The following is a 23,390-nucleotide window of genomic DNA, read 5'->3' as shown; positions in this document are numbered from 1 at the left end:
TCAACAACCAACCTAACAAGGTTTACTGCCCTGAACTACGCTACGCTCTCATTATCTTCAATGTTAGCTCAATCTTAATCTGCAGTAGCTTTTATCCTTCTTAGACAACCAATTCCATCTCTTCTCTAATGCAGGCTCTTCCAGCACCCCGTGGACATCTGCCATAAAGAGGTCAGCTTCAGAGACTTGCAACTCCACCTCATTCTCCACTCAGGACACAAATGGCCAGGTTTTCATCTGCACCCTCCACCAGCTCAAAGACTTTCACTTTGATGGGTAGGCATTCAAGGGACACTGGGAGAAGTACAATGAGCACTTCACATGCTCAGTCTTCCTCATGGTGTAGTAGTCTGCTGAGGGAGGCTGCTTAAAATGTTGCCTCTCTCGGGTTCAACACTGTCTTACAGGATGCTCACGCATTTCATGGCAACTTAGCAGTCTAGGCATGCTCTGATCTGATACATTGAAGGTTACCGAAGATGGAACAGCAAAAACGAGTTGCCTTAGAATTTCTGTTAACCGGCTGCATATCATGAGAGACTTCACTGCACAACACTGTTACGCTAACTAAAACTTTAAGACCTACCTAACCACAGCAGCATGCGATGTCAATGTCCTGTCTCAATTTTTCTGAACAGTTAATAGACTCTGTAACGTGCAGATATTTGAAAGTGGGATTACCTGAAGATATCAAACACTTTTTAAATTCATTTATAGCATGTGGGCATCATGTATTGCCCATCCCTAGTTACCCTTGAGGTAATGATGATGAGCTGCATTGTTCTAGTTGCCAGTCCTGATGACGTAGTTAACCAAGCCACTCACCATCTTGACGTGCAAATATACTGCCATTCCTTCACTGTCACCAACTTGCAAGGAGGACAGTGTTCGCAAAGCATGCAGGAGCATTGTGGTGAACAAAGAGTTGGATGAAGGCCCAGATAATCAGATAGCTGCCAAGTAACAACTCTGATTCTCATGTAAGGATCCAGCACAATCCCTTTTCCCAGGGAATCAGAAATGCCACATAAATGAAGTAAGTTGGGCTAATACTGAAAAGCAAATATCTGAAAATAAGATACTTCCATTTAGTGACCAGATTCTGAAATCACTGTTTAAAACTTATGGAGAAAATCTGGAAACATTTTCTCAACATTGAGAATCTAATATTTTTGTTCCGTATTTTCCCAATTTTCTATCCATTGCTCACTCCACTGCAGAGAGTGGAAAATTCCACCATATGTCTAACGTTTTTATTTTGCTTCATTTTTGCTTTCCTACCTTACCTTAGTGACTATAGTTCAAAAATACTTCTACAAAAACAGAAATTGCATTAAAGACTCAGCAGATCTGGCAGGATCTGTGGAGAGAATTCAGAGTTAAAGCTTCGGGTGCAGTGACTATTCTTCAGAATTTCTGCACCCAAAACATTGACTTTGATTTCTCTCCAAATATACCACCAGACCTGCTGAGATTTTCCAACAATTCCTGTTTTTGTGTCAGATTTCCAGCATCTGCAGTTCTTTTCGTTTTCAAAAGTACTTAATTGGTTGAAAAGATAGCCTGTGGTCCTGAAGGGCGCTATATAAATCAAAGTTATTTCCTCGTCTCTAATGTTCCACTTGCCTGATCGCCTGGCCTTTAATCTGTGCAAAGTGCTTCATTCAGCTATACGCACATTCAATTTAATTGGAGCAAGTCTACTAGCCTGTGGGTGGGATTGTTTCAAAGTTAGATTGATAACTAGGTCAACTGGATTTGATTTATCATTCATGATTTTTTTTTGTCATTATACAGAATTGGCACAATATCAGTGCACATGCTCAGCCATTTAATGGAGCATAAAATGAAAATGGACTAGATTATCTACAAAATATGTTACATGAGTATTACAGCCCCTCTCCTCAAATAAAACCAATAAAAACTTTCCCACAGAAAGAAAAACAACCCAGATATCAAATAATAGAAATAGTTTTTCTGTTCAAAGTCTGGAAATATCTCCTTAGTTACAGCACACTACACCAATTAATTGAATCAGAACAGCATGAATGAGATGGGGGTTTATCCTTCAAAATTCAGGCAAAGGTCTTGATCGTGGTAGCACTTGTAAATTCAATTTTGTTCAGCATCAGACCAAAAATTATGTTCTCTCCTCTGACAAATTCTAAGCACAATATATAATGTAGTGAAGAGGAACTGCATCAGATCTCCAGAATCTGGTCAATTGAACTTGCATCGTTACAATCATCAATGTAAAACCTGTATCGGATAGACAAGAAGCAGCTAGACTATATTAAAACTTCTATATTTTGTAAAAAAAAGACAAGTCAGCCTGCACTCATTAGAAGCTGGTTGGGATACATCTATTAAAGATAGAAATAGGACTTAGCCCTTTCCTTTTACTCTCTAAAATCATGATTTTCAAAGGGGCATTGGGTCAAGATTTAGAGGTTGGCTTGGAATGCTGATGACTCCAGGGTAGCTATGAATTTCAAAAGGACAGGCGGGTGAAATAGGCAGGAAGCCACAGTTGCCATTAATGAATTAACAAGCCCACAAGCTCTTTAAGGCAAATGTTAAGATGCTTCTCCATTTGGATTTAGAATTATTTTCTCCAGCAAGATTTACTAGTCTAGATAGGCCCGAGTAATATTCACAACAATTCCTTTGAAATGAAATTTGAGAGGCCAACTATTGCACAAATGTTGAACCAAATCTTTTTGTCCGTGGTCACTTCTGATCTCCTGGCCATCCAGGAGCCACCTGCTCGAATTGGCAAAGCTGTGACAGCTGATGTCAGGCAACCAGTTCCTACATGCTGAAACTGTGCAGTATGACTAGTGAACTCACTTCTTGGTCAATTAGGCCATCTAAATTTTAAATTAGCTTCATGATACCAACAAGGTTCGGGCATGGAGTGGGACATCGAATTCATTTGGGTGTCCGTTTTCCAAACTGCATTAAAAATATGCCCCATATCTTAGCAATTGCTTCCAAAATTTCAAAAGAATTATGGCTACATAGTTACTTTACATTTACAGAGGGGCTCATTTAGCTCAGTTGGCAGGATGGCTGGTTTGCAATGCAGAGTAATGCTAAAATCACCGATTCATTTCCAACACCAGCTGAGGCGGCCATACCTTCTCTACTTCACCTCTTGGCTGGTGTGTGGTGAGTTTCAGATTAAACTCACCACTAGAAGGGCTCTTTTGGGACAGTGGAATTGTCCTTTCCACTGAGTTGAGTCCCAGGTTCAAGATCCACTTGCTCCACATTTGTGTAATAATATCTCTTAACAGGTTGACCACAAAGTATCTAAACTCACCATCAGTCATCTGTTTCTAACACTAAAGTAGCTCTATCTCAGTCTGCAACAATGGCGACTTTATCTTTTCTTTGCAAAGGGCAGTTAAACCATGGCACTAAACTAGGAATGAAGAACTTCACTGTTTGAGACAACCATATCTTCCTTGAAGAAATCAAAGAAGTACAACATCAGGAAATTCAGCTTTTGGAACAGTACACAAAAAGTTCATCAGGACTGACAGGTAGATAACTAGATACCCTCCTTTTCTTCTTTGTCCACACTGGCAAAAGCAGACTTTTCATCCTGTTCAAGCAATACCTGTACAATTCATTCTTCATATAGCACTCTATTTAAGAGTGGACCAAGCTAGGCATTTTGCAATAACTACCCACAGCCTCAATAACCCTTTATCACTTATAATAGTCTCGTACACCCACAATTCGTACCTCCACTATGTCATAGTATTAGTGCACATTGTACAGCTGCGAACTTTACCCTCATCTATTCAATCTTCTTACAGGACAAAATGGCATAGAAGACAGGCCATCAGAGAGAATATGACTACCTTTAAATGCCTCATTCCTTTTGGAGACAAACCCCTGTACTTATTTAGTTGACGTCATCAGAGATGATCAGAAGTCACATAACACCAGGTTACAGTCCAACAGGTTTATTCAAAATCACAGCTTTTAAAGCACTGTTCCTTCATCAGGAGAGAAAGGAGCAGCGCTCCAAAAGCTTGTGATTTCAAATAAACCTTTTGAATTATAACCTGGTGTCACGTGACTTCTGACCTAGTCCAACACCAGCGCCTCTACATCATGGTCATCTGAGACGATAAGGTTGGTGGCAGAGTGATTCATGAACTATCTTGTCACCACAGCATTGCTCAGAAACATTTCACTGCACAGGATTACATAATGCCAATGAAACAACTTGTGTTTATTGTACTGGAGTTAAATATTTGCTAGCTCTGTAGTCTCAGCTTCATGAATCAAGTTAAATCTCTGCCAAAAGTAAGAGGCTACTTGAGTCAAGATTGCTCACACAGCTTGGAGGTGACTGTGCACTACAAATAAAGCTGCACTAAAAAAATGCTCTTGAGATAATGGTTAGTAATAGCTTTGTGAAAAGAATAGTCCAAATGAAGTGCTAGATTGTGCCAGAACAAAATAACTCACAACATTCTGAGTTGCATTCACTCAATAGCAAATTCAGATAGCAGGGCAGAAACAATTCTGAGGAAAGTTCAGGCAGTAATTTTTTGCACATTGTTAGCAACAGTACAGAATTTGGATCACATTTTAGTCTAGATGTGATTTTGATTCAGTGCTTGCTGAATACACCAAATGTTTCTATTGTACTTCTGTCCACTCTGTACTCTCTCTTCCTTATGGCCAAACACAATATAGTCAAAGATATCCTGCCACTCAGTGTCTAAAATACAAGTTTGATGGGAAGCTTTTGAACTCTAAAGGCTGTAATCGAAGGCCAAGCCCTCTTGAATGACCAGAAAAGATATCTTAATATAAAAGACTGTGTTAATACTACAGTACACAAAAGAGGACTTTCATGTCACCCTCCATCTGTTTGAAGAAATCCATCAAGCAAATGGTTGTACCTGGATGCCTGTAAGACAAAGGTCCTCCTCCACCCAAAAGCAGGACTCACACCAACTCCCCTAGTATTGTCTTGACTGTGGGTGTGTTTGCAGAAATGGGAAATTTCTTTTGCAGACATTTCATCTCCTGTCTAGGTGACATCTTCAGTGCTTTGGAGCCTCCTATGAAGCAGTGCTGCACTGTGTCTTCTGGAATTTATTTGATTCTGTTTCTGCTGCTTCCGGTTGCCAGTTCCAGTTGTTCGTTGTAGTAGCTGGTACATTGGGTGTTGGTCAATGTTGATGGAGTCCATGGCTGAGTGCCATGGTTACTGTTTCCCTGGCTTATGGGTTGTTGTTTGGTCTGTATCTGACACAGCGTGGTAGTATGTGATTCCTTTGACATCCATGTTGGAATTGGAGTTGTTCATAGGTAGCGCTTAGACCGTTGGCACAGGATTCCCATTTCAGTGCTTGTCTTAGCATCCCTCACCCATAGGTGTTTGAGGTCTGTGTAAAGATTTGTAGACCGGATGCCGATTGTTGTAGTTGTGGGTATGTTCACCGAGCTTGGAAGTTGATTTGCAGACGTTTTTCCCCCTGTCTAGGTGACATCTTCAGTGCACCAGAGCTACAAATCATTACACAAATCTGGAACACCTACGAGCAAGAGACGCTAAGACAAGCAAGGAAATGAAGTCTGGAGCAGAGAGATGGGAGAAGTCCATCTCAAATGAGTGCCACAATGTCCCAGGCACCCCCTGTGACATCCACAGAAATGGTGGCCACTAGCATGAAGGTTCAGACACATTCATGCCGAACCTGACCAATGGCCTGCACACCTGCCTGCCACTTGACACAAGGACGGACGAATGTCTTACCGTAGCTGCTCAATGCCTCACCGTCACGCAGCAAAGTACTCTCCTGTTAGAGAAGTGCAGGCGAGTCCCAAAAGTGAGGATGCTCAGTAGGTACTTTGAAATGGGAATTTTAGGAAGACTTTTTTTATTAGATTAGATTAGATTACATTACAGTGTGGAAACAGGTCCTTCAGCCCAACAAGTCCACACCGACCCGCCGAAGCGAAACCCACCCATACCCCTACATTTACCCCTTACCTAACACTACGGGCAATTTAGCATGGCCAATTCACCTGACCCTGCACATCTTTTGGACTGTGGGAGGAAACCGGAGCACCCGGAGGAAACCCACGCAGACACGGGGAGAACGTGCAAACTCCACACAGTCAGTCGCCTGAGGCGGGAATTGAACCCGGGTCTCAGGCGCTGTGAGGCAGCAGTGCTAACCACTGTGCCACCGTGCCGCCCACTTCCCACCGCTTTACCCATTTACTTCACTCCTCTCAGACAAAGCTTCACATGCTGCCTCCTTCACCAATAACCTACTCTGTTCCTGCACAAATGGCAGCGTGATCTCATTTGTAAACTCATATGCGCTCTAATGCCCAGAGGATGTTTGTCAAGAGCATCTCATTTATCAGAAGGATAGCAATAGCTTGCTTTTAGCTTGACTGAAGCACCAAGGGTTGCATTATATGTAGAAATAGTAAGAGGCAGAAGGTGAAGGCTTACTGGAATCACAAGAGGATTTGCTTAGGTGGTGTTAATTATATCACTACTGTATCATTTGTGACACAGTAAATAAGAAAGGTTTAAATATAAATATAAATATATATTGCCTTATTTGCTGCAGCATTCTCATTCCCCAGTGGACATAAAACTTCACCAGAATGGCACACCATCTCAGTTTAAATGACAAGTATGAACTGGAATATTTACTTTCTAGTAAACCATGTAGGGAAATCCAGATGGAAAGAGGGAAAGGAGAAGCCAAATTTGAACTGAACATTCAGACAAGGAGCCCAACAGTTGGAAGCTCACTCCAGGAAAACCCCTAACAAAATATGATAGAGACTCTACAAAACTGTTCATTAATAGATTGAAAGATTGGACAGGTCATCTGTAAAGTATCATATTAATTGTACATTTTATTCAAACAATGAGCCATGGTTTATCACTGCAGAATATGGAGAGCCAAATCTTGAGAGAGGCAACGGCAGAAGCATAATTAGTACAGTATAAATAATTCTTCAGTGAAACAGCAGTTCAACATCAATTCTTTAGTAATACAGATGAAGGTTTCAACACATGTGTGGGCTGCTAAGGAACCAAGAAATAGAGCAGGTGGCAACTGAGACTTTTTAATTCAGCAGAAGCATAGTATTTTCAAACTGAAATTTTGAGAATGTACTTAATTTCAGATCCATGCAAAACTGATTGTCTGGATTGCTGCATGTTACTGAACACAAACAGCAACTGCACATTTTGTCCTAGAATTTTACACTGTTCACATTGAAATAAAAATATCTTCTGAATGCTCTCACTGCTGCTCTAGCTATTTTCAGAGTACTGTACCAGAGATTACTGGCACCGTGTACAACAACAATTCATCTCCACCAGAGGGCACTCCTGGGATTAATACATACATAACTGAGTTACTGGTCATAAATCTCAGCCCTTCATAGTCACAGATAGCCAACCAGTTTCTTTGCAGTAATTCATCACTGTATGCTCTTCAGAAAACCCATTAAGGAGTAGGCTTCAACAATATAAGCTGGAAGTGCAAGAATCATAAAAAGTAATATAAAACATATCAAAAAATCTCCTTAAACATTTATATCACATGCACTCAAGAACCAAATACATGGAAAAATTTATGTACATTAATTTAAAAAAAAAGATTTATCATGTTGAAGTTACCTGAAGCCTGTGATTCATAACTGGACAACTAAAGGAACTCCTGTTCTGCTATCACAGCTTTTCCAGAAGTGTGGTGGTTTTAAATAGGGATTACATCAGGAAGATGAGGATTGCGCATGCCAGTTTAAAAGTCAGTGGTGAGCCAGCCTCCATAGCTCAGAGCAAAACTACTTCTGCCCTATCTGAGAGGAAGCTCCATCTCTTGGTGCTGCTAATCAACCATATGGTGAAGTAGAGGGATTCTCCTGGAAGTGGGCTGGGAGGATCTAGTGAGGGAGATTGGAGAGCCTGCATGAGGAGGCCCACTAAGTAGCACAAAGAAGCAGGTCATACCAAGGACAGGTTGACCTCCAGAAGGTCTGTAAAAGAGGACTCCCCCCCTCCTCCAAAACCCACTCACAACCCACTGCCCAAAACCATCCCCTCATCAGGATCACCAGGATTTCCTCCTTCTCCAATCCAAAAGGAACATACATCAGAAGATAGGCTCTGGCTCCCAAATGGTCCCCGGGGACGGGGCAATCCTCAAGGAACAAACATTAGAAGGTAGGCTCTGGCTCCCAAATGGTTCCCGGGGAAGGGGCATAAAGCTCCACCTAGTATTTCTATTACATTTCCAATAAAGTAATGTTTCAGAATGGAAAGTCCTAAGAGAATGTCTAGTCAGCATTTCCAAATGTAGAAAAATATCAATAAGTTATTTTATTCAAACTGAATAAATAAGCAACCAGACATTTCATGCTTGTAAATATGTCTCAGTCACAGTGAACCAAAAAAGAATCAGTAATTTCCCAATTTTGCATGGCCTCATCCATTTGTACACGTAGTCTAAAACGACATAACTCTGCATCATTTTCTGACAATTAAATTAAATGGAAAAATGTGAGGGTGAAGCAGAGTTCAGAATATGAAAACTGCTGCTGTTAAAGGGGTTGTGGCACTGCCTTAAGAAACTGGCAATCAGAGTGACAAGAATTGCAGCCAGATTGAAGAAATGAGCAGCAGACATCAGGGGGCTGAACCTGCAAAACATCCTCAGGAAGAAATAGATTATGAGGAATGGATTGGGAACGGAGTGCTATTTATATTTCAACCAATGCCATTTAAACTCAACTGTATGTTAAATTGTTGATAACAATAGCAATATTTCTGGTTATTCCAACAACATAAACAAATTTATTCGGCAATTGTTAGTACTCTCTTCTGCCAGATTAATGCCATCTGTTTTAACAAAACTTGCTCTCTGAAATCTCAACACACACATGCTTAGCGTGTGAATTGACTTATGCAAGTTATCTAAATAATCCTTACACTTGCCAAGCAAACTTTTAGAAATAGACATCATTTTTGTTTGCAATTTATAGACTGGTGAATTTGAATCATTAACCAATTTCTCTTCTTTCCCCTTTCACCTCAATCACAGATTTAAGCATGTATTCTGTTTATATGCTTGTATGAGTCTGCAATTGCATTCATATGTCACAAACGATTTCCATCAATGCTCAGGGTTATTGGGTTACCAAAAGAAGCAATTTTGGACTTGTACAGAGTTAGCAATGGTCAATCATGGAACAAGACCACAAAAAATAAGTGGACAGATTTTGCATTAAATCTTTAACTCAACCATGTCATTAGCATCTCACATGCAAGTACCCTCGCCACAGGAGGCATGCATAACCGTAAGCCATGTTCAAGTCTTAGACTTTCAAGGGACCCTAGCCAGAAGGGACAAAGTAGATCCATTCTCCAAATGTCAGGACAAAAGTAGCAACTCTATGATGCAGTCTTCTTGTTCTCCATTATGTCACTACTCCATCACTCTCAATACTCTTAGCCCATCGCGCTGTCCAAGTCATTGCTGGAAATCATACTTCAGGCTAGAAGAGTCACAAGAAAGATTGGAAGAAGATGCGTGCCTTTAAAAGAAAGCAGGGATAGCTGGAAGTCACTGAGGAGGTGAGCAGCAGCAAGTGATTTTGTGATCATGCATACAATGCCACAAAAGATTACCTCATCAGAGCAGCAAAGGTGAGTGGCCTTCCACATTTGTGTACCAGCCACCCTCACCCTGACATTCCCAGTTTTCGCCCGCACAGTGCTCCACAGACAAAAACGCCTACGCCATTTTTGTGAGGCATGTTTACCCATTGCCATCTCAACTTATATTGCTTAGACTCACCTTTTATGATTCATAACTATGTTAGTGCTTTCTCATTCCCGTCCCAAACATTTATGTTCCACAAATGCTGCCATTGTGTCCTCTCAAAATATTCCATTTCTCACTAGTAAAAGAGTAGCCAATGTGGAAGAATAACGCAAGAGAGATCAGCAGGATGTTAGATTGCAACATCATTGAAGGTGTGATGATATTGCTCCTTTGACAAGGTTATGCTGTCCTTGGCATTCTTTTTCCAGAGAAGTCGTAAAAGCAATGATTCTGAAAAGGCTAGGTCTGAAGGGTTTTAGGGCCAATTCGATTATTGCTGACAGATACTGCTCTCAAGCAAAAGGCTTTCAAGTTTAAAAACAACTTGTATATTGAAAGGGGAGTGGTCAGTTTTCCCAGCTCAGCTTATCTTTGGTTTTGTTCGGTTTTATTAGCACTCTGGCTGCTCACTGAAAGCAGTCAGTCAGTTTGAGGTTGCTGGTTCAAGAAACACCTACATGGAAAAAGGTGTCCCATGCTGAATCCCTCGGTCATCTCTTTCTCTCTCTCTCTCTCCCCCCTCTCTCTCCTATAAGATTCTGTGCTTGATTTTACCTTCTTTGCCAAGGGATGTTTATGAAAATTGTTGCAGGAATTTGGAATAGCATCATTAAATTGGGATAATATACTGGATTTTCAGATAAGTTAAATTATTCCGCTCTATTTTCTTTGTGCATCATTCAATAATCTTGCAAATACATTCTGGCTTTGGGTCAGCTGCAACCCTCCTGGAATATCCACTTGACACCTGCTTTAACAACTAGCAAAGTTAGGGTCTGGGCTACTTTCTTGAAATGTTTTGGTTGTGGTGATGGTGGTGGGGTGGTTTTGGCCAGGCCCATAACAGAAGTGAAGATACAGAATATATCATCAAACATTCACATAGATTACAACACACATTCATGTTGACCTGATGTTAGCAGTTACTGACTGATAATGATCTGCACATTGATAACTCTGAATCCTTTCACCTTGTCAGTTTTAATTCATGTCTAATTAATCTCCAATATTTGTTTCAAGCATCAGGCAGATACTGATTCAAGAGGACAATGACTCCTCTCTGAGGAGGTTGTGTACTCTGAGAAAGCAGTGTCACAGGACTCAAATTCAACCTCCATCAGCTCAGAAACATACAACTTGCTGTACATCCCATGAGAAGCATATGTGTTGTCATATGGTGAGTCACACAAGTGAGCAGGAGCTGGTTTAGACAGAGGGACTCCAGGCTCTGCTCTTCTCCACACAAAGGCTGAGCCTCAAAGATTATTAACAAGCAGTACTATCCTGAAGCAGAAACTCTGTGAGGTTCTATCTGCATTTCCAGAAAAAAACTGTGCATCATTGCAATGAGATTGGAACAGACCGAGTTCACTCTGAGATTCATAAGGCATTAATGCAGATGTCCATTCTATGACACCTGCGTGAAGCATCAGATGCAGCCAATAATGGAGTGCAACAGCCTGCATACTCAGTCCAGCAGCTTAATTATCGATGTCGGAACGCCTCTCTCTTCAGCATCTGTTCGAATTTCAAGTGTCCACATCTTACATAAACATGGTGGTCTGGGAGGACCTGGAAAGGGAAAATGTACAAAGAGAAGATGGAATTGGAAACTCTGCTCAAAGTGCTTCAACTCTTTCCCTTGTTCCTCAACCTGCTCAAGTGATAGTCAATCAGAGTCCCACAGTGGGACAGTCTTTGTCAGGGGTCTCATAAGCTCTAAACTCCATAGGTCATTGGCCTTGCACATCTGAGTAGTCAAAGTAGGGGCATAACAGGCAGAAGTGGGTACTGCAGATGCTGGAGATTAGAGTCAAGATTAGAGTGGTGCTAGAAAGGCACAGCAGGTCAGGCAGCATCCGAGGAGCAGGAAAATCGACGTTTTGGGCAAAAGCCCTTCATCAGGAATCAGCAGGGGCAAAGCAGCCTGCTTCTGGTTCTGCAGAAACAACCAGGAATATAATATGGTGAAGTAGTAAGAAAAGGAATACAGTTAGTCCTCATTTCCACTGACTCATGGAGATCTCTAGGAATACTGAAAACTGGAGAAGAAGTATTTACAAAAGAGTCAACCATCTCAAGTATCTCAAATAGGTGCGGGTGGAAGCCAAGTTCAAAATGTGGAAGAATGTACAAACATCTGAGAATCTGATACACCCACCTTCTCAAACACCATCTGTCCCACTTGTAGCAAGACGTGTAGGTCCAGTATTGAACTATTTTGTAACTTCATGACTCCAAACTCCAGGGTGGAAAAACGTTATCCTCAGTTTTGAGAAACTGACGAAGAAACTAGAATTTGAGCATCTGTGTGAAAGAACTTCTGAGAGAGGAAACAGATATTGGTGTGTTGAACCTGCCACTGAATTTGCAGGACTTGTGGAGGCATCGGTGCTGATACATTTCTTAATATTTGAGATGTCTGATGCATATTGTCCACATCTCTGATGCATACAGTCAGGAAGCTAACATTACTGCCCTGCAGACAATGAGTTTGGTGCAGAGTCTGAGGTCTTTGTCATTAAACACTCTGTTTCTCAGATGGTCAAAGGTTGCACTGGCACAGTGGAGGTGATCTTGACCATAATCTATGACTCCCTGCACTGGTGGGAATCCAATCACAGTAGCAAATCTGAGGAATTTCTCATTTTGTCTGCCCTCATCAGAAGCATATTGACTAGTGTTGACAGTAGACAAACAATACATCTGTGATTTGAGACATTTACTTATGTATATTAGACTGGGGAGTCTAAGGGATATCACCATCCCTGTGATAAAGAAATTTCATATTGTGCTAATTGAGATAGCTACTGGCAATGCATCCAGATTGCCCAGAAAGCTTCAGGTGTCATCAATGATCTGCATTAAAGACTGGATGTCTGAACAAGTGGTGTTAGTCATGCCTAGAAAGCTGACACTCTTCCAATCTGCTCCATGATGTATCACCTGTTGATAGCAAGAGGTGTGTTTGTCCCTCTGTCCTGCAGAGTGAAGGTGCTGCACCTACTGGATTAGTTCATTCTATTGGTCTTATTGCTAAAGGCTAATCAGAAGCTTTTGAGAAGGATGAACAGCTAAGAAGTACAGATCAAAGGCAAAAAAGTCCAAGGTAGCAGAAATAATCTCAAGTTTTAGAAAATTCCTCTAGAATTTTAAAAGAACATGTCCTGTGAGCAAAAGCACAATGTTTGGGTAAAGAAGTAGCCACCATAGCTTTCAGCCTACCAATTACTCAATCTCATTAACCATAACAACTCTTTCTCCGAGTTGTACCTGATGAGTTAAATTTAGATAGTCAGAGAAACCCTTATGCTACTAGTTAAAGCCAGAAGACAGGGTGAAAGTCGGAGTCTTGTGGTGCAGTGAAGGTGTCCATACCTTTGAGCCAGGAGATCCAAAGTTAAGTCCCGCCTTTCCTGGGGAGTGTCACAGCATGTCTGAGCAGGTTGATTAAAATACGTACAAGTTAAAGCTGCAGTCAATATGCTGTTGAATATTTAAATCTGATTGGTTGCTTGTATGAGGTTTTCTGCATACTTAGAAAAATGTACTTGCACTCACACCTCACAATCTGCTCAAATTGTTACTGCTGTGATTAATATCACTTTCACCTGACTCAAATGAGATTAGCCAATCATATTAATACAGTATTTATATGAGATTTCACCTCCCTGTTCAGATATCCTGCCTTTCTCTGGCCAATGTCTATAGTTTGAGTGAGGTGTTAACCAAGGCCCCGTCTGCCCTTTTATATAAAAGATCTTATGAGACTATTCAAGAAACAGCAATGGAGTTCTTCCAGTACCTTGGCTTATAGTCATTCATCAATAAACATCAATAAGAAAATAGATGTTTTGGTAATTATTTTATTGCTGAAATCCTTCCTGATGCCAAAGTTGTACGTTCTTTCAGCTACACACAACACATTGATTTTATTTCAATAAATCATTTAATCTACATTGTTCTTAGAAAGAAATATAAATATCTTATTTGAAAATAATATGAAAGTTAAAAAAAAGAACTGATAAATAAAATACATGACAATTCAAGTTAGGAGCTGGAACAGGTCACTCAAGCCACAAATCAGCTCCACTATTCAGTAAGATCATCGCCAATCTCAATACTTCACTTTCCCACCTACTGCTAATAACCTTTCAATTCCTTGCTTATCAAGAATCACTGTAGTGGTTGTAATGAGGTCAGCCAGCTGGACCTCACAGGATACGAGTTCCCTGATTGGGATTGTTCATCTGGTCCAATCAGGGAGCATTGGCTGCCAGATAAAAAGGGAAGTGTGGTTGGCCAAACTAGAGAAAAAAAAGAAAAAAAAAAGAAAAAAAACACAAGTGTACCCTTTGATGTGAAGGGCAGTGCTTGTCACTGGCCACCCGGGTGTTTTCCTATCTTCCTGGTGGTGGAAATTGAATAAAGATTGGTGCACTTTGTGTCTTTCACTGTGTCTCACACCTGCACACACACACCATGGGTGCTGGGGATAAAATAAGCACTACCGCACTTAGGTGGTAGTGTGGGGATAAAAAAGAGAAGAAAAAAAAAAAAAAAAGGAAAAACAAAAATGAACACAGTCCAGCCTCCCCTCCCCTTCACTGTTTTGATCACAAAAAAAAAAAGGGAAGTGTGGTTGGCCAAACTAGAGAAAAAAAAGAAAAAAAAAAGAAAAAAAACACAAGTGTACCCTTTGATGTGAAGGGCAGTGCTTGTCACTGGCCACTTGGGTGTTTGCCTATCGAAAAAAAATAGAACAGGAGTGCCAACCGGAAGGTGGGTAGGGGCGGGCTGCCTTAGAGTGGTCGGAAGGTGGGAGGGGCGGGGGCTTGCTGGGTCTGTATTGTCTGCACTTTTGTATGTAACAGTACTGTGTAATGTACAACTGTCATTGCTGTTGGAAAAAACGGGAAGTGTTTCCTGGTGGTAGAAATTGAATAAAGATTTGTACACCTTGTGTCTCTCACTGTGTCTCACACCTGCACACACACACCATGGGTGCTGGGGAAAAAAAAGCACTACCGCAGTTAGGTGGTAATGTGGTGGTTAAATTAAAAAAAAGAAAGAAGAAAAATGAAAAAAGAAAAAAAAGAAACAAATGGAAAAAAAAGAAAGTGTTTCCTGGTGGTGGAAATTGAATAAAGATTCGTACACCTTGTGTCTCTCACTGTCTCACACCTGCACACACACACCATGGGTGCTGGGGAAAAAATAAGCACTACCGCGGTTAGGCGGTAGTGTGAGGGTTAAAATAAAAAAAAAGATAACCGGGGGAATACCAACACCCTGGAATTGTTCAGAAAAAAAAGAAATAAGCAGGGGATTCTGCATTATTTCTCCCTCCAACTCTATTCTGATTAGTCCCTACCCTCCCCTTCACTGTTTTGAGCACAAAGCACTGCCCTTTGATGTGAAGGGCAGTGCTTGTCACTGGCCACCTGGGTGTTTTCCTATCTTCCTGGTGGTGGAAATTGAATAAAGATTTGTGCACTTTGTGTCTTTCACTGTGTCTCACACCTGCACACACACACCATGGGTGCTGGGGAAAGAATAAGCACTACCGCGGTTAGGTGGTAGTGTGGGTTAATTTAAATTTTAAAAAAATTTTAAAAAATAAATAGGATGGTAAGGGCACTGCTTGTCAAAAGAAAAGAAAAAAATAAGGGAAGTGTTTCCTGGTGGTGGAAATTGAATAAAGATTCGTACACCTTGTGTCTCTCACCTACACACACACACCATAGCTGCTGGGGGAAAAAAAAGCACTACCGCAGTTAGGCAGTAGTGTGGGGGTTAAATAAAAAAAGAAAAAAAGAAAAAAAAAGGAAAAAACGTGAAGTGTTTCCTGGTGGTGGAAATTGAATAAAGATTCGTTAACCTTGTGTCTCTCACTGTGTCTCACACCTGCACACACACACAGCAAGGATGCTGGGGAAAAATAAACACTACCGCAGTTAGGCGGTAGTGTGGGGGTTTAAAAAGAGAAAAAAAGAAAAAAAAAGAAAAAAAGGAAGTGTTTCCTGGTGGTGGAAATTGAATAAAGATTCGTACACCTTGTGTCTCTCACTGTGTCTCACACCTGCACACACACACAGCATGGATGCTGGGGAAAAATAAGCACTACCGCAGTTAGGCAGTAGTGTGGGGATTTAAAAAAGAAAAAAAACACAAAAAAAAAGGAGCATCTGGCCATAAACAGGTCAATAAAGATTCGTATACCTTGTGTCTCTCACTGTGTCTCACACCTGCACACACACACCATGGGTGCTGGGGAAAAAAATAATAAGCACTACCGCCGTTAGGCAGTAGTGTGGGGGTTTTAAAAAAATATATAAACAGGGAATTATCACACAGCAAAAAAAAAAGGGAAGTGTTTCCTGGTGGTGGAAATTGAATAAAGATTCGTACACCTTGTGTCTCTCACTGTGTCTCACACCTGCACACACACGCAGCATGGGTGCTGGGGAAAAATAAGCACTACCGCAGTTAGGCGGTAGTGTGGGGGTTTAAAAAAAAAAGACAAAAAAAAAAACAGGAGCATCTGGCCATAAACAGGTCAATAAAGATTCGTGCACCTTGTGTCTCTCACTGTGTCTCACACGTGCACACATACCATGGGTAATGAAAAAAAAGGGAAGTATTTCCTGGTGGTGGAAATTGAATAAAGATTCGTACACCTTGTGTCTCTCACTGTGTCTCACATCTGCACACACACAACATGGGTGCTGGGGAAAAAAATAACCACTACCGCAGTTAGGCGGTAGTGCGGGGGTTATATATAAAAAAATAAGAAAACAACAATAAACAGGAGTGTCCCTTTGATGTGAAGGGCACTGCTCGTCACTGGAAAAAAAAACAGGGGTCTCTTAAAAAAAAGGAAAGTGTTACATTAGAGCCCGGGTGTCCTTGGAGAAGGAGCACACGGTGTCCACCAACACCCTGGAGTTGTTCAGGGAGAGGTGGGCGCTGCAGGGAGTGGAGTGCATTATTTCCCCCTGCAACTCTATTTTGATTTAGTCCCTGCCCTCCCCTTTACTGTTTGATCACACAGCATTGCCCTTTTTTGTGAAGGGCACTGCTTGTCACTGGCCACTTGGGTGTTTTCCTATCTTCCTGGTGGTGGAAATTGAATAAAGATTCGTACACATTGTGTCTCTCACTGTGTCTCTCACCTGCACACACACACAACGTGGGTGCTGGGGAAAAATAAGCACTACTGCAGTTAGGCAGTAGTGTGGGGGTTAATAAAAAAAAGAAAAAAAGAAAAGGGAAGTGTTACACTCTTTTTTTATGTAATTGGATTGTCTCATGTACAAATATCATTGCTGCCTTTTATATGTGGAAGTGGGATTTGAGGTTTGTTCTCATCTCCCTGTAAACTGGTTGAAAGGTAGGGTGTGGGGCCTGGCTTTGCTGCTCCTCTCCCTTGTAAAATTGCGGTTGTATACAGCTGTAAATGTTAATTGTTAACTGTTTTCTTGAAAACTGTTTTGTAATTTGTTAAATTAAAAAAAGGGAAGTGTTTCCACTGTGTCTCACACCTGCATACACACACATGGGTGTGGGGAAAAAATAAACACTACCGCAATTAGGCGGTAGTGTGGGGAAAAAAGAAAAAAAAAGAAAAAAGAAAATAAACAGGAGATTCAGAGAGTCTCTTCATTCTTGAGACTGACTCTGAAAAAAGAAAAAAGGGAAGTTTTCACCTACACACACACAACATGGGTGCTGGGGTAAAAAATAAGCACTACCACAGTTAGGCGGTAATGTGGGGGTAAAAAGAAAAGAGGAGTGTCAGAAATCTTGGCACTCTTAAAAAAAAGAAAAAAAAGGAAACAGGAATATCAGAGGTTCTGTTCAATCTGAGAGCTGGCTCGGAGGGAGCTGGATCAGTGTGAGAAGGACTCTCCTCTTGAAATAAAAAGGGAAGTGTTCACCTGCACACACAACATGGGTGCTGGGGAAAAAAATAAGCACTACCAAAAAAAAAGGAGTCACACACAACATGGGTGCTGGGGAAAAAGTAAGCACTACCGCAGTTAGGTGGTAGTGTGGAGATTAAACAAAAAGAAAGAAAAAAAGAAAAAAGAACAAGACTGTCAGGGGTTCTGTTAAAAAAAAAGAAAAAAAAGGGAATGTCAGGGGTTCTGTAAAAAAGACAAAAAAGGGAAGTGTTCACCTACACACACACAACATGGGTGCTGGGGGAAAAAAAAGCACTACCGCAGTTAGGTGGTAGTGTGGGGGGTTAAAAAAAAGATAGAGGATTGTCTAAAGATAAGCACTACCGCAGTTAGGCGGTAGTGTGGGGGCTTTAAAAAAAAGGAGAAACAAAAGAGAAAAAAGGAAAAAAAAGGGAAGTGTTCGAGATACTGTCATCCTGATAACTGACTTAGACTGAGGCAGTGCTAAAGTCAAGGACTGTTCATTTCACTATCTACCTATGCCTTAAGAATATTGGTTATTATTAGGGGACCTGTACGCAAGATCAGGTACAAAATTCACCTATGATCAGATATAAAATGAATAAATAGCTCCAAAACGTAATCCTTAGCTCCTAACGTATAGTTAGGCCAATAGTTTTGTTTCACATGACATCTCTTTACCTAATCCATACTTCTTGGATGTTACAGTTATGCATTTGTAGTTTTCTTGGAAACTCTTGCAGTTAGATATCTATCTGTTAACAGCCAACATATCACAGTGACATAACTCTCAAAGCTTAAACATGATCTCGCATCAACTCATCTGATGTGAATGGTTTTCTTCAAACTTATTTCAATTTTTAAGAACAATATTCATGTTACAGTTTACATTCAAATTGTCAGGAATTTCTCCCCACTGCTTCTGCACCACTGCCAGAATATTGCCGGATATGCAGCAGAAACCCTATTTACTCTGGACTTTGGAGTTTCTGCTCAGTTTTCAGCAAAGATCCAATGATACGTTAGGAACAGCTTTGAGGAAGTTCTCAATATCTTCTGTTAACTTTTGAAGTGGGTTATATTTGGAATGTACTTAGCATTGCTAAATCACAGTTCATTGCATATTATATTCACACCTAAAATTTGTTTTAAATTTCAAAATGCTAACAAGTCTACACAGTTCTACCTGTCACAGGAGCTTCTATATCCAGCATTGTTTTTTCTTGGCGAAGAATGGAAGCTCCTTCATTAATAATTCGAAGTGCTACAATTTCTTCTACTCGCCCCTCCTTGGTGAGATGAGCCTTTAAAAGATCAACCCGTGGCTTGCCATCACAGTCAAATACTTCCTTCATGGTCAGTCGATGGCTTAGTGGAAAAGGAACAGCTGTAACATAAAAAGAGAAATATAGGTGGCAAACAAACCCATATTGTATGCTTCCAACTAAACATAAGTATTATGACACGTGTGGTGTACTTTGCATTGCAAGGTCCCCCCCTCCTACAAGACTAATCGCCCTGTTCATTTCTCAGTCTGTCCTCATCAGTGAGGAGAGTTCCGCCCAGTGCAGACACTATGAACATGCTGTTTGACGTACACATCATTGGTTTCACGCCCTCCCCAATTCATCCTTCTGTACACTGGATTGGATATTTTCAGCTGAATTCTCCTTCCTGGGAAACATATTTTCTTCTCATGACCATTTAAAACTATATTTTTTTAAAAATCAAAATATTGAAGAAAATATGGAATTCTTAATAAACAGTAGCTGGTTGGCATAAGAGAAACATGGCATAGGTGAATCAGCTGTACACTAGCTTGAGTTGGGAATCAAGCTTTTAGAACAGCTTGATATTCCTGTTGGTTGGCTGGTTCATCCTTGCTCCACGTAGGGAGATAAGGACACATTACAATTGTTTATGGTGGAAGTGATAAAGGGGCTTCATGGAGTTTTCTGTCTGGGGAATGTAGAGTCTAGCTGAAACATATCTCAGTACATAAAATATTAATATTTTACAAAGTAATTTAAGAAACAGATTTTACATGTTTCTAAGATGTATTACATACTGACTACATTATGCAAGTAACTCTGTTAAATGTTACTCTGCCAGTTCATTGATGTTTTTATTTTGTTGGCATTGGCAGTAATGTTAATTCTCAAATGTTAAAGCAAGGTTATAATGGACAACAGCAGAGCAACAATTATCATAAAATGTCAAATAAATCACCAAAAAGACAATTTAAACAGTACAGTACAATGAAGTTATATATAATTTACTGACATTGGGAAGATCAAACAAATTTTCAGGAAGATTTTGGTTGAGAATCTGCATAGTACCAATTCAGAACTTAATATGAAAAATAATTTTGGTGAAAATTATAAAGACACTGTGGTTTCACCTTCTAAAGTAAACAGCATAGTGTGTTTAGCAACCTAAATATGTATGCATTGTTTATGTTTTGCCCATAAATGAACTTAGCCAACCATAGTATAACACAGAATGTACAGTAAGAAACAGGTCATTCAACCTATTTGGTCTATATTAGTGATCCTACACTGTCAGCATAGCCCTCTATTCCTTCATCACATGATGATGCAACATCCTCTTAATTCCATCTCTAGCATTCATCTCAAATATTTATTGCAGTACTGAGTTCCACATTCCAAATTCCGTCCTGAATTTATTTGATCACTAATATATACTCATAGGCTCTTGTTTCTGACTCCCCACAAGTGGCAATATTTTGAGCACTGAGGTATTTTTACAATTTAATTAATTTTAGTTCAACTAAAATTCCCCGTGATTTCAACCGTGGGTGGATTCCAAACTTTTACAGGAAAATCCACAAATGATTTATCATGACAACACATAATGGTATTTCAGAGTTTGTTTGGCATTTATTTGGCTGTATGGAAAGCAATTATCGAGACTGAAATAAAATGACTCTTAAGATTCTGCTAAAATGAATGTTTGTAATATAATGGTCCAATGATTTAATTTCCAATTAATGTAATATTCAGATACAATGAAATACCGTAATGTAAGACACCACATTTTTTCTTTTTGGGATTATAAACTGAAACAGAAGCATGATTGTTATATAGTTTGAATTATCAGCAGAATTTTGCAACTTTGGAAAAATCAAGTGGTGCATAATTTTTGGTTGTGCAATATAATGTTGCTTTTCAAAGCAGTGAGATTGTTACTATGAGACAGATTGACACCAAAAGTTAGGGAAAGACTGCTTGTTCCCTGTCAATATTGTATTCCAATGATAATATCCTTACCAAATCATTTGGCTTCTGTCTGTTGTATTCGTCAATGAGGTTTTGTGGGTTTGGGGCTTTTAACGGGACATATTTTAAGTTGCATAGTAGCAAACGAGGAAGCCCTTTCTCTGCAATTTGTTAGATTTGTAGGTTACAATAAATAAAGGTAGTTTCTGTTAATGGTGAAACATAGCCCAGATTTTTGAATGGCCAGATAATTTGTTCCTGCAGTGTAGGTTAAAACTAATATGCAACCAACTCCTGGTTGTACTAAGGGTCGATTACGTTGATGAACCTGCCATTTTGCTCAATCTCAGCTGGGAACATAGTGTTATTGTTTCGCAGTTCTATTTGATAATATAGCTAAAATATTTTATGTCAAAGAAATTGCACCTGAATATTTGTCAATCATTGTATAGCATAGCTATACACACATTTCAAAATGGGGAATCCTGAGAGACAAGATGCACGTGTATTTGGAAAGGCATGGACTGATTAGGGATAGTCAACATGACTTTGTGTGTGGGAAATCATGTCTCACAAACTTGATTTGAGTTTTTTGAAGAAGTAACAAAGAAGATTGATGAGGGCAGAGTAGTAGATGTGATCTATATGGACTTCAGTAAGGCTTTCGACAAGGTTCCCCAAGGGAGACTGGTTAGCAAGGTTAGATCTCATGGAATACAGGGAGAACTAGCCATTGGATACAGAACTGGCTCAAAGGTAGAAGACAGAGGGTGGTGCTGGAGTGTTGTTTTTCAGACTGGAGGCCTGCGACCAGTGGATAGCTACAAGGATCGGTGCTGGTTCCACTACCTTTTGTATAAATGATTTGGATGTGAGCATAAGAGGTATAGTTAGTAAGTTTGTACATGACACCAAAATTGGAAGTGTAGTGGACAGCGAAGAAGACTACCTCAGATTACAACAGGATCTTGATCAGATGGGCCAATAGGCTGAGAAGAGGCAGATGGAGTTTAATTTAGATAAATGTGTGTTGCTGCACGTTGGGAAAGCAAATCTTTGCAGGACTTATACACTTAATGGCAAGGTCCTAGGGAGTGTTGCAGAACAAAGAGATCTTGGAGTGCAGATTCATAGCTCCTTGAAAGTGGAGTCGCAGGTAGATAGGATAGTGAAGAAGGCATTTGGTATGCTTTCCTTTGTTGGTCAGAGTATTGAGTACAGAGTTGGGACGTCATGTTGCGGCTGTGCAGGACATTGGTTAGGCCACTGTTGGAATATTGCATGCAATTCTGGTCTCCTTCCTATCAGAAAGATGTTGTGAAACTTGAAAGGATTCAGAAAAGATTTACAAGGATGTTGCCAGGGTTTGAGGATCTGAGCTACAGGGAGAGGCTGAACAGGCTGGGGCTGTTTTCCCTGGAGCGTCGGAGGCTGACCGGTGACCTTCCAGAGGTTTACAAAATTATGAGGGGCATCGATAGGATAAATAGACAAAGTCTTTTCCCTGGGGTCGGGGAGTCCAGGACTAGAGGGCATAGGTTTAGGGTGAGAAGGGAAAGATATAAAAGAGACCTAAGGGGCAACATTTTCACGCAGAGGGTGGTACGTGTATGGAATGAACTGCCAGAGGATGTGGTGGAGGCTGGTACAATTGCAACATTTAAGAGGCATTTGGATGGGTATATGAATAGGAAGGGTTTGGAGGGATATGGGCTGGGTGCTGGCAGGTGGGACTAGATTGGATTGGGCTATCTGATCGGCATGGACGGGTTGGACCGAAGGGTCTGTTTCCATGCTGTACATCTCTATGACTCTATGTCTACCAATAGTTACACTCACACAGGTTGCAATGGGCTCGCATTTAGAAGCAGCATCACAATTTCAGGATCACAGCAACTGAGGGAGAATATGATATCCAAAAGTTCTGACACTCAAAAGGACTGGTGGAACCATATTCCTATTTAGCCCCACACTGTTGTACCTCTTCATGGCAATGCAAAGCCTGTAGAGATGCAGCAATAGGTAGAGAAACATATGATATTTCCAGATACCAGAGATTATGCACAAGTGGGAGCTCTTGCATGCCGGGAGTTCTGCCAAATCTCAGGAATTTAACCATATGCCTTCATTCATGGAGACAATGGCTGGCAACCAACACAGAGAGTCAAGTTGATCACTCCATCCATGCCCACTTGGACCTTGCTTTCATGCCACTGCTTTATCATGACTGCAGAGTAGCAGCAGCAAAGCAAGATAGAGAAGCCACACCTGAACCTGCCCTGGGAGCTCCTTCCCCTTGCAAGGCAGGGAGCTGCCATTATGGAGAAGCA

The 23,390-nt window shown here is 40.6% G+C and overlaps 1 protein-coding gene across 4 annotated transcripts in view; it reads right to left on the bottom strand.

Annotated features, from left to right (window-relative positions):
• Positions 1–23,390, bottom strand: part of LOC122556672 (protein phosphatase 3 catalytic subunit alpha) — a 426,923-nt gene that overhangs the window by 186,890 nt on the left and 216,643 nt on the right. For all 4 annotated transcript variants that reach the window (XM_043703683.2, XM_043703682.2, XM_087995359.1 and 1 more), the window contains one exon: positions 19,008–19,208. In XM_043703683.2, coding sequence (XP_043559618.1) covers positions 19,008–19,208 — 201 coding nt within the window. The remainder of the gene's footprint in view (positions 1–19,007; positions 19,209–23,390) is intronic.

The sequence above is a fragment of the Chiloscyllium plagiosum genome, unplaced genomic scaffold (genome assembly GCF_037043375.1).
Source record: "Chiloscyllium plagiosum isolate Xiang-an unplaced genomic scaffold, Cpla_swu_hap1 HiC_scaffold_16, whole genome shotgun sequence".
NCBI classification, from domain to species: domain Eukaryota; kingdom Metazoa; phylum Chordata; class Chondrichthyes; order Orectolobiformes; family Hemiscylliidae; genus Chiloscyllium; species Chiloscyllium plagiosum.
The sequence above is the reverse complement of the archived record's forward strand: the minus strand, read 5'-3'. Positions and strand labels throughout refer to the sequence as shown.